Genomic DNA, 12,302 nt, shown 5'->3' with positions numbered 1-12,302 from the left:
ACAAGCATGTTCTATTAAAAGACAGAAAATTAAAAAAACAATTAAATATCTATTCTACAACAACACATAGTCAACCTGAAAGAGGAGTGAGGCTGTATAAAAATGATGCAAGTTAAAGATAATTGACAAAGAGTAACACAGAATCTTGGCTAAGAAAATATTTATGAAGGATATATTCCTTGAAAACTCCTATTTCTGCACAGGTGATTTGAAAAAAAAAAATAAAAGTTCTTCGATCATACCATTGACTCCTTATATTCAGAGGAATTGCAGTTAGATTCTTGTCTCAACATCGTTTTCTTGTTTCAACAAACAGAAAACAACAGCTCAGTGGTCAGCCTGTAGGTTACATTAAACCACAACAGCTTTATCAGGAGTTCAAGCATCAGAGCAAAAGGAAGAAAAACAAAGTGGAACAAAAAAAACAAGATGGACAATTCRTACTCTTTATTGTTAGAATGGAGTCTGAGCTGCACAAAGAGCTCTCACCGCCTTGATCTGATRGCAAAGACAGGAGATAGCACTATCTGAATATATCCTAAAAACACTTTGGATAGAAATACTTGTATCCAAGCTGCTGCTGTAGACAGGAGGTTCTTGCTGAGATTACAATCAGCTGCATGAGTAAACACACAGACACATTTAGCTAGATCAGTTTTCATTAAAACCTGTTGTTAGTACAGAGAAGGCAAAAAAAATGGCCTTATAATGCAAATAGTTTCATTTGCAGCTCTGTAGCAAGTTGCATTTATGATGAATCTTTGATTTCTTGTATGCTGGCTGCTACTGCAGCTCCTCCCTCTGGGATGGTGATCTGTATCCCCATGGCTCCTACTTACCTCAAACAGGCTCTGCTACAAACAAGTTCTCAGCCCCTGGCCTGTGCAACTTCTTGAATTATCAGACAGTGAAGAGTTTAAGCCACAATCATGGGAAGACCAGGATTCTGGCCAAGTGTTATTACAAAATACATACCAATTGCACTGTCCATGCCAGTAGGATAGAAGAAGGATAAAGACTTTACTGAAACGTCTTTAAAAAACCTTTACAGCTCAAGTATAGCTTCATCATTCAGGGGAAACAGTCATCTAATACAATTAATGTCATCAAAATTAGTTTCACAGAAAAGGCTATTTATTTTTAAAAAGTTATATTTAGCTGAAGTCTAGCACCAGGCAAAAAGCATAAATATTTAAGAGACATGAGGCAGGAGCACATTTAGAAAACAGTAATAATTAGCACATACTAGCCTATATTCTCAAAGTATTTTACAAAAACACGAATTAATTAGTCCTCACAACACCCTTGTGAGGTAGGTAAGTATTATTAGTCCCACTTTAGAGRCTGGGAAACAGGCATGGAAAAAGTATGACCTGCTTACCACCAAACTAGTCAGTATCAGGAACAGAGCACTAGAATCCCAGCTTCCTGCCACATGTGCTCTGTCYTCTTAAAAGATGCTGGTCTTCAAGTAAAATTTTATTTCCTCTCAACCTTTTTAAGACATCTGACCCTATTTCACTCTGATGTGAAAAGGTACCTGCCACAAACTATTCACCATAAACAAGTAGAATTGGGAAGTAACATTTTTAGAAATCGTGTGATGCTGAAACAAGTTTAAAAGAGACTTGATATGGGTGCTGCTACACTGCCAGAATCAAACAATGTCACTTCTTATCAGGCAGCCTCTATCAGGAAAACTCAGCAGCCTATCCATAATGCTGATACTTATCAGAATCTGGGGAAAAAAAAAAAAAAAAAAAGGTTCTTTGCCACTTCCAAACAAGGAATCTCTCTTTCCAGCAAGAATTCTTTTCCAAGAACTCATATAAATACAACTGTACCAAAAACAAAGAAAGGAGATTTAATCAGGAGACCTCAGGAGACTCTCCTGGTACAGCCAAGGGATCCTTGGAAAACCTAGAAAGGTTCACGTACTGTGTTAAAAGGAGATGGTCTGGAGCCATCTGACATCACAGGAGGGTAGAAAGCAACTCTCCACAGTCACTTTGAGAAGAAAAGTCACCTTAGTATTACACCCTTGCACTGAAATAGTCAGTGGCAGAGGTGTGTCTGTCTGAATACAGGCTCCTGTTGACCCCATCCACACAGAAAAGTTGCAGCAAGTCACACGTCCAGTCTAGGATTAAAAATCCAAATCAATTTATAAAATTCAATTCAAAGGATTTAACTCTATAAATGCTAAACCTGGTGGAGCCACTGCACAAACCCAGGACCAGATGTTAGTGGAGAAACAGAAATAAAAATAGTCCTTCCACCTTCTGTTACATGTGTCCATTAGACATCATCTAGAGTCTCTCCAGGAAACTGGTCTCATGACAGCTCAATCTGAAGATCCTCCCCATACTTCCGAATCAGCTTCCCGTGATTATGGTCCACTGACCACTGCTCTGGGAGATATTTGGGCTGCATGCTGTCCAAGAAATGCTGCCGCCAGCGTCTTTCCAACTGCATGAGGGAGCGCAGGCCTCCTTTAGCAAAACACTGCACCACCTTCAGCCCATGTGGCATAAAGTTCTCATTGCAAATCCTGCCAGAACACAAGCAGAGTTTAGTACACAAGCCCACAGTCAGACCCTAGACCTATCTGGAAGGAACAAGATACTGAACTTACTTCAGGTGGCAGGACTTGCTTAATTACAGCTGCACAGTGAGCTAACTAGAAGGGGACCTGAGAGGGAGAGTTTTATGCTTTGTTTCAATGTCAGGCTGCTTTCTGTAACACAAATGCACTGGAAAGGTGGATTCCTCAAAATGAGAAAGTTTTATCCTTTTACAGTAATACTAAAGAAAACTCTCAAGGCACACTGCAAGCTTCTCAGGAGACAGACTGCAAGTTTCTCACAGCAAGAACCTTAGGTTTTCCAGAGCTCTRATCCTGCCACCGAACTGCCTGTCTGAATAGGTACAGAGATATAACATGATATAACTAGTATGCAACAAACAGCAGCGAGCATAACAAGGAGAAAATGCTGTCTTCATGAAAACAGCAAAACCTGATACTAGTTAAGATAAAATTTTTGGTGTGGCTTTAGGAAAGAGGAAGAGAGAAGACTTCTGGTGCACTTGGTGTGTGATTGTCTTTCAGTCTGCCTCCCTGATCTGCCTTTCAAAAAAAACGTACAGAATAGTGATGGGGGCAAGGTGGGGGAGCAAGAAGAGGAAGAGATTGTCGTAGAGAAAGGGGAAAAGTGGGAAGACGGAAAAYAACAGCTGCATTTCATGGTCCACAGGGCAGGAGCAAACAAAAGCAAAGTAGGAAATCTATGATCTGCTTATTTGCTTACAGTCTTCGGATACAGCACAAGCAACTGCTTTGCTTCTCTCCTTGCCTTCTAGTTAAATGCATCAGAGTACTGTAAATTCAGGCTCTGCACGCTAATACGAGGGATGAAGTATCTTTTCAGAGATTCATTTTCACTGTGTCAATCAWCTCCTACTAGTCACAAACTCAGACACATCTTAGCCCAACATCATTAGTTTAGGGAAGGTCACTGATATCACAAGGAGACTAGGAACAGATTTTGTTTTACTTTAATTAAAAAGCTTAGRGAAGAAAAGTCAGCATGTGTGATCCTCACTCTGCAAATGCTGCTGGATTTATTTTTCTTGYTGCATTAATATTTACCAAAGGATTCTTGTGTAGACATCCTTCTGTAGAACTTACATGCCTGAAATAAATGACTAAAATGTTACATCTACCAGCTAGGTTGTTATACCTGGTTTCCAGACCAGCTGCTTCTTGGAGCATCTCTGGGGTCACTGCCTCTGTGTTAAAGTAGTCCTTAATGCCTTGCAGAAGTTCTGCCCTTCGGGGGTCAGGTAGGCTGTCTGCATTCAGCAAGGCTCGGGCCCCTGAGCGCACCTGCCTGCGCAGGGGATCCTCCAGCAGACGCACCCCTTCCTCGGAGCCAATGGGGGCACTGAACTCCTCAGCTAGCTGCTGCTTGAGATGGTTGTCATAGTAATTGGAGATGGCATGGCATGATGTGCAGAGCAAGAGCACATCATGGGAGTTGTGGTCCTTCATCTGGATGGGAAAGTGTCTCCGGTATTCGTGAGGAACAATGTTCTTCCTGGAGAAGACAAATGAGCCATTGCATTAGCTTTGGTTGGAGCTGCTGCCCCCCTCAGTTCCTCCTCCAGGCACACAAAGAGACAACTACTCTTGAGGAACCTACTATGAGGAACATAAAAATCACCAGGATCAGGGCTCTGAGTGCACCAAAATGTTCTGCTTCTATTTATTTGAAATTCATTACTTTCAATTAAAAAAATAAGTGATTCATACTGTAGAAATATAAAACAATATGCTATAAGAAACATACCTCTCAGCTAAACAGCAGCAGCAGCAAAAAYAAAAATCTCATTCTTTCTGTCCTCACAGATGCTAGGCTCACCTAAGCCTTTCAAAATTGTAAGGAGTAAGTGCCAGAAGAATAGTAGTTATCCTCAGAAGAGRATCTCATCAGAGCAGTGTATGTCTGCATACCGCTGTTCCCTATAATTCAAACTGCAACACATACATATTTCATACACTTTGTTCTCCACGGACTGATTCCACCATCCTCTTTAAGAAGAGGCAATGCTGGCCTGCTCAGTGTCAAACTTACCCAGGTATGTTCGATCACATGGCATTCAAATAGTGACAGCCCATCCAGAACTTAAATAAGTATGMCATTTCAGGCCCCTAACAGCATTTCTGGATGCTGAATGAGATGCAGACTTCAGTCTTGATCTACAAGATGCATTTTCTCTTACCCCACTAAACAACTCACCGGATGTAGGACTCTCGCTTGCCACACACAACACACAGGTTCTCCTTGACAGTCAGATAATAATCAACTTGAGACTCGGGACGTCCTGAAGGCTCAAACTGCAGCTTCACAACAAATGGGTCTGTGCTAACCAACTCTGAAAGGATAAAGTGAAATAAATATTCAAAAAAAATGCATTTGAAAGCTAGAATATGAATGCTAAAAGGAAGGAGATTTCCTGATAAATTCCCCAAAACATTTCCAAAAGAAGAGATACCAGAAGTCCATGTCCAGTTATCTAAGAAACATGGCAAAATAGCTCTTTCAATACCAACAGGAAGAATGGTACACTCACCTCCAATCCCCTTGTCCAGATACCACTGAGCCTTCTTGCGATCACAGGTGCAGAGAGGCTGTCCATCTGGTGCATGCAGGAAACAGTTGTCATACAGCGGAGATTTTCTGTGCAACAGGGACAACACTGCAGCAAATAAAACCGCATGCCAAAAAAACAAAGCTCTCTACAGCCATGTATTCTACACTGCAATTCACCCAGTCTCCTCTGAATCACAGGATGCCTCTAAATATATACGTTATTCAGCAATGTAACGTACAGGCTGCTGCTAAGGGAAGCAGAACATTCAAAAAAAGCTACATCACATTTGGCTGTGAGGTATCTCTGTAATTCTATTGCCCATAGAATTGGCAACTCTGAACCCTATTTTTCAAAAGAAGCTAGCAATGATAACAGAAATTTTAAAAAAATCATTAGAGGAAAAAAAAAAGCTAGTTAGGAACAAAGATAAGCTAAAAGTGTATGTTAGCCTATGGACAAGGTAGTTTCAAGATCAGCTACGCTAAGCTCATATATTAATGTCTTATTAAGAAGCATTTTCTAAAACTGAGTTTGAATAGCAATGTTTTCATCAATCCAAGAGAAATGATACAAAAAGCCTCTTAGCACACTGAGAACCCAAACACAGGACAGCACGGAAACAACAAAGCAGAGCTGCAGAGACATAGCTCCACTCCTAGTGTATGTAAAATACAGGCACCTMACCTCAGTCAGCAGAGAAAAATTCTGTTTGTGTATTCTCTGGGATATGTGGCATTTTAAGAAAGGATTCTGTTCTCAAAAAAAATCCATTTCTTTACTTTGCCAAACAAAACTGAATAGTGAAGGAGGCTGGGCTGGTGGAGCACCTGGAATGAATTGACCAGCGATACATGCTGTGGAAAAGCTTCTTTTCTTTTTTCTCTCCAGCAGGATCACATGAATAAGCATTCCATCAGCAGAGTCCTACCAGCTAAAAAGGCTGGCTTACAGGCAAAATAATCTGTCAAAGAGGATTTCTTCARATATCCATGGGGACAGGGGAACAAAGAAACCCAATAAAGATACTGGAGGCCTGCTTCTACTGAGTATCAGCAGTTCAGCTCAAACATCATCACAATTTGAGTAGTTCCTGACTCTAAATAAACATTCAAACTAGGCATGCCTACAGAAGAAGAGCAGAAAAGAACTTTTGAAATCATTTTCAGACTGCTACAAATACTGCATGAAACCGTGAGTCTAAACTAGCTTTAGAGATCACTCATGAAATCAAGCTTGGTTAAAAAAAAACAAACAAACATAGCAAGATCTCAATTTAGCATGGAATGCACTTTTGTTCAAGATTTTACTCCTCCCATGAGGTACAGTCTTTGTTTTGTATGACACTGTCTCCCAGTAAAAAAATACGACAGGATCTTATTGCCTACAACATAACATTGTTAATGACTGCTAATGAATCAACATTATTGACTCCATTAAAATGTCTCCTCTCCACTGCCAAACCAACAATCTTGAACAGGAGAAAACAAATATTGAAATGTCAATTTTTCTTTCCAAACAATGACAATTACAGCCAATTAGACTTCCTACATCTATGTGATTAAATTATGTTAGACTGTATCAAATATAAAAGCAAAGATATCAGATCTCCATGTCTTCCACTGCAGTGGGCTTAAAGAGAYCTCTCCAAGTTGTTTTAATTTAAAAACAATAGCAACTTAAGTCTCAATAGGAAAATGCYGTAAGAATTTAGGATTTGCCCCACAGAACAGCCCACTAGTCAGAGATCGACTTCTGCCCTGGTGAAGCCAAGGTAGTACTGACCTCTCCCRTTTGTCCCTAGTCAACAGAGAAGTGCTATGCTTTGATGTCACAGCAGACTGGTGCTTCCTGTGCCCTCTGCCACCTCACATCATCTCTCTCAGACCCTCTTTCAGGTCATCTCAGTACTTTGACATATCTGTGACCACAGTGATCTGGAGCAACGTGGTATAAATAGCAGCCTGCAAGGCAGAACCTRCTCACAGGACAAGTTCTGCCCAGTTTGCCACCTTCTCCCTGRAAGAGACAGGGCATAGCTATCTGGACTGTAAAAGCCACCCTAACATTCAAATATCTCCTGCCGGACCTCTGTTCTCCAGCTGATGTCTCCATGTGAGAAGAAAGGGCAAAAGCTGGAGACACCCCCTCAACCTATTCATGACCTAGTATAGACCTGAGCRCTGCTGCCACTGTTACCATTATCTTGAGGTAAACAGGAAAAACAAAATAGGTTCTCACTCTCATGACTGTTGGGTCCTGTGTTTCCTTTTCCTGGCTCACATTATCTGCCTTGTTTAACGAGTAGACTATGAGACTCACAGACTTACCTTGCAGAATATCCTACACCTAGAGGCTTTCGCTTCTGCCTCCGAGGATCCCTCGCTTGCTGACTGCCAGAAGGCTGGCTGTTCGCGGTAGATTTCCGATTCTTCATTTTCTGTGGGGAGCCTGCCTCTCCACTCTTCTCTTCTCCTGCGCTGCCGCTCCTTCTTCCTCTAAATGGGATATCCACCAAGCCCTGGCACCTATGCAGTGCTTCTTCCCAAGCAGCAACAGATTTTTCACCTTCAGATGTAGCAGGCAGGAAGGCAAGTCCCAATAAATGGAGGAACAGAGCCACTGAGACCTGGGCATCCTTAGCAGCATAGAGGACCTGGAGAAAGAAGTAAAGATATTGTGATACTGGCAGAGAACAAATACTCCCAAACATTATCAGTCTTTAACACTAGAYAGAATAAAACCAAAAGCTGGTTTTATTGCATTCCAAAGTTCACAAAAACTCTTGCAGTTGAATTCCACTTTCATGTCACCACAAATCATGTATTTTTAGAGTCAGTCAGATTTGAAATACTCACAAGCATTCACTTGAACACATCAAGGCATAGAAAATTTTCCGGGTAAATCAGGCCTGAAATGCTCAGCAGGATTCAAGGGCACCCACTGGAAACTTCTCAGGTCAGCCAGGCCTCGAACACCCATCAACCCCACTGAGCCCTCCCAAGCTGTAAAGAAAGACCTTCTACTAATCTTCAGTGTGATCATTTATCCTGTCACTCCCTCTACTGGTCACTAATTTTGTAGACATCTGCAGCACGGTTGTTAAAAAATAATGAGCAATTAGGGGAACAAAGACRGTCTAAAGACTGTGAAAAAAGTTTGCAGGGAGAGGTCTTTCTCTTTTACTGCACTGATATAGATTGGAAGAAATAAAACAATAAAAAGGTGGTGTTTGGAGCACAAGCACTTCAAGGGTGCTCCAAAGGATTTTATCTGTCTGCCTGGATTAAAGGGAAAGAAGGCTCAAGAATCCAAAGACGATGACAAAAAAAACACCTTCACAGAAAGAGAGGGAAACAGCCACTGCCACTACAAACTGAAATTAACTTTATATCAGTCACATGCACCAGGCTTTGAGGCAGAACTGGGAGAAGCCTCAGGTCTATTACAATGCATCTCCTTTAATGACAAGGTTGTTCTTCCTCCCAAAACACTAAGTTGAAACAGAAGACACACCTGATCTTGTGTCAGTTCTTCTGCCTCCCAGTTGCTGCAACGCACGTGAGAAGACTTGTCAAGTGGGTAGTTCAGGACTTTTTCAGCTAAAGACTTAAGGCTAAGGCAGTTGTGAAGCAGATCCTTCCTTAACAAAGAAAGTGAAACAAACACATTAAAGACAAAACTAAACACGCATGTAAATTCTTTTCTTCAGAAAGATTTGTACATCCTGATCCTGTCAGGACGTGAGCTGCTGCATATGATGCGTAACTCCCACTCAAATAGCGTACAGCTGCCTGACAGCTTTACAGGCCCTCTCCCTCATCTCCACAAAAACTTCCTTTCTAGATTTAGTAATGATCTAATGTCTGCAATATGCAAAGCATGCAAGTATGGGAGCTGGCAATGCTTAAGGTTGAAGTGTTTGGCTCTAAACTATCYGCTTCTTAAATAAAGAGGTCTACAAGAGCAATGGACCATGAGCTCCATGGATTCATAGCCACTTAATCAAAGAGACAGGACTGGGGACACTTTCTGAGGAATGAGAGATGTAGGAACGACTCTCAGCAATCCTGCCTGCTCAAATGCCCAGCAAGCACCAACGGAAAAGAAACCCACACTTGGTGCTAAAGAGGCACCACCAGGCCAGCAGCTCCGTGCTCCAGCTCACTAATAGCACACCCCAGTACATGTATTATATATGCGAAGAATACTCCCAAGTAAAACATGTTATTTTAATATGAATGAAAGATGAGAAAAATAATATTGCAACTGTAACATTTTAATAGAAACTTTGGTATTAGAAAAGAAAGTTAGAACTGTTCTATTTTTGTAAATTTTCAAGGAATCCTGTAATCCAACAGTTCTATTCATGTGGTACTGTCAATCATTACTTTCARTAAGTTATATCTGATTACATAGTGATCACTCTGACTGCAGTGTGTCACCGTAGCTGGCTTCTAGCAGGCTGAAGCATGGTACCCAGAAGAGTCTATATGGGCAATACATGAGGAGACTTACGGGCACAGTTAACAAGCATGAAGACTTAATTTCTACTAAGAACAAAAACGAGAAGCATGACGTGTTCTTTAGCTACTGCTGTCACTGCCTGTCTCAGGAATGCACATCCTGAGCATTCCTACCTGCATGGCATTGTTCAGCATACACAAACTATGTCTTAAATACTTTCATTTCAAATAAGGCACGGCCACTGCCACTAGAAACTCACTGCTGTCTCATGGCTAAATTTCGTAGATCCACACTCCCTTTGACCGGAAAGCCGTAATCCTGAAGTAACTTGCAAGCATCTTCCCAGCATCCTACCCCAACTTTCAAAACAGTACTATCTGCCATGATGTCCAAGAGAGTCTTTGGGATAGGCTGTCCACCGGCAACAAGCCTGGGCAACCGAACAAGAATGCAAAGACCGCTGGAAGAAGCCATCTGTAGCAGGGACACAGGATTTGCTTTTCCTTCCACAGATACCTGAAACAAAAACAAAAATCAGAGTTCAAGTTACAGTATTATTAGTAGCACCAAGGCTGGAACAAACTGCAATAAAAGAGGCCACAAAAGACAGGAAAAAATTACCAGACCATATAGCCAAATGTTGTTAGATGACTCAAACTTTTTACTAAAAATTTATGGTCTGTTTCACAATACTACTGCCCCACAGCTACTTCTTACCATGCTTCTACTAGAGAAATTTCCCCCTCTTCACTCTTCTTTTCCCTTACCTGTTCAGCTGGTAGAAGATATGCTTTTTAATCCACATTAGCACAAAGCAGTCCCCTATATAACTTTTTATGGCAAATATGTGAATGCAAGGTGAATAAATTTCCAGCCAAACTCTTGGCAAAGGCAAGCTTTATAAATGGTTCAAAGTCTGTTTTGAAAGTTCATATAGGCAAAGGAAGAAGGGGAAGAGGAACATTGCTTTCTGGTAGGACCAGTATTTTCTATCTACATATCAGCACTATCTTCTGTGGTTATTGTCTAAAAATAGATATATTTCTWAAATACAGAGGTAGATTAAAAATAGTCTAAACTCAAACAACTTTTATTAAATCACCTTGAAAGAGATATTATACAAAACATACAATGGCATACAGCCAAATGGCTATCACTGCACGTTTAGCATATCTGATTCATCCTAGAAGTTCAGCAAATGAATACAACCAGAGAATTAAAAAGATATAGTGAGCAGACGTAAATGGAATAACAATCAAAATCAGTAGCTACTTCACTGGTTTTGTGAAAGACAACAGGCAGTGTCAACAGCTGGTCCTGCACTCAAGGAAAGGGAGCACTCCTCCCTAGACGAATGCAGCTAAAAGCCCAGTCTATTCCCTTCCCCTTTTGCAGCCTAAAGCAGAGGTGTTTCTTGATCACTCACCCACTCACAATCAATCCCCAGCACTGGCCACTTCTCCAGCTCTTTCTTCAGCAATGGTTCAACACGATCCCACTGCTCCTGCTCTGAAACTATCACTACGTCGGCACCAAGGATCCTCTCTACCCAGGAGAAGGTGGGAGACGCGAAGAAGGCGAGCGCCTCCTTATCCTCCACCTCAACCAGCTTCTCCTCTCCCGAGTTTCTCGCGCCTTCTCCTCGCTGACCGCTACCGCATGCCGTCCCCCTGCGACGCCGAGCGGCTCTCCACGCCACCAGGCCCCCCACGGCAACACCCAGCAGGGTCGCCACGGTGATGGTCACCGCCGCCCGCCTGGGCATTTTCACGCACCCCCCCTGGCTTCACCCACTCCAAACGGCACCGTAGGGCTGTATCATGGCCTGCAACGAGAAAGGAGAGAGGCGGGTGTTAAACGCAGCCCAACGAAACGTGCCCGGCGCACCGCACGGGCCTGCTGCTACGGAGCGCCGGCCCCGGCACAGCGCGCAGCCCCGAGGGACGCGCACGGGCCCGCGGCGCGGCCGCTCCGCCCCGCCCCGACCCCCGGCGCGGCCTGTGCGCGCCCGCGCAGCCTCCCCCGCGCCACGCTGCCGGGCTGCCCACGCCGCCCGGCCCTCGGCCCGGGCGCGCCGCGGCCCGCCGCCGCCCTGACCGGCTCCCCGCCGCCGCCACGGCCCGGCCGGCGCCACCGACCCCTCCTCTGCTGGCCCCGGCCGCGGCGCCCACCCGGCAGCTGCGCCTCCGCGGAACGGCTGCGAGCGGCAGCAGGAAGCCCCCGAGGGATGGTCGCCGCGCACACCGGGACGCTTATACTGCCGGACGCTTCCTCTCTGCCATGGCGGCCATGGCGGCGGGCGGGCGCGGGCGCCGCCATGTTGTACGGCGCGCGGGCCGGGGCTGAGGCGGCGCGGCCCCGCCGCCGCCTCCGCGCCAGCTTGCACAGGGCAGCGCCCTGCCACAAGGGTTATCGTGATGACGGTCAAGTCCTTAGGACTTCAAAGAGTAAACACGTTTCCAGTCCAGATTTCATCGGGACTSAGAGGGATCCGATCACCCACTTCCGTCAAATTTCTCTGCAATTCACAGTCTGAATTTCCCATTTTTTGTGCTGTTGGAATCCCAAATAAGTTGCATTTGTCTACTGGAGATACTGAAACCACAGGAAATACTGCCCCCCCCCTTTTTTCTTTTTCTACTTGTGATGTAATCGTCACTGATGATGGGAACATCTATTTTACA

General features: G+C 43.7%; 1 protein-coding gene across 4 annotated transcripts in view; it reads right to left on the bottom strand.

Annotated features, from left to right (window-relative positions):
* Nucleotides 1-11,817, bottom strand: part of EXD2 (exonuclease 3'-5' domain containing 2) — a 71,563-nt gene extending 59,746 nt beyond the window's left edge. The window contains exons 1-9 of one of the 4 annotated variants that reach the window (XR_014898052.1): nt 11,045-11,592; nt 9,878-10,134; nt 8,668-8,794; nt 7,482-7,807; nt 5,134-5,240; nt 4,800-4,935; nt 3,741-4,097; nt 1,939-2,551; nt 222-339 (exon numbers count right to left, since the gene is read on the bottom strand). Coding sequence is in view for 2 of the 4 variants with exons in the window: in XM_085323345.1 (XP_085179471.1) it covers nt 2,335-2,551; nt 3,741-4,097; nt 4,800-4,935; nt 5,134-5,240; nt 7,482-7,807; nt 8,668-8,794; nt 9,878-10,134; nt 11,045-11,383 (1,866 nt within the window). In the remaining 2 variants the exon portion in view is untranslated. The other 3 variants (XM_085323345.1, XM_085323346.1, XR_014898051.1) reach the window with 3 other exon arrangements.
* Between the last annotated feature and the right edge of the window lie 485 nt (nt 11,818-12,302).

The sequence above is a fragment of the Rhea americana genome, unplaced genomic scaffold, assembly GCF_003343005.1.
Source record: "Rhea americana isolate MKP2758 unplaced genomic scaffold, rheAme1 scaffold_84, whole genome shotgun sequence".
In the NCBI taxonomy this organism is placed as follows: domain Eukaryota; kingdom Metazoa; phylum Chordata; class Aves; order Rheiformes; family Rheidae; genus Rhea; species Rhea americana.
This window is presented reverse-complemented; position numbering and strand designations above follow the sequence as displayed.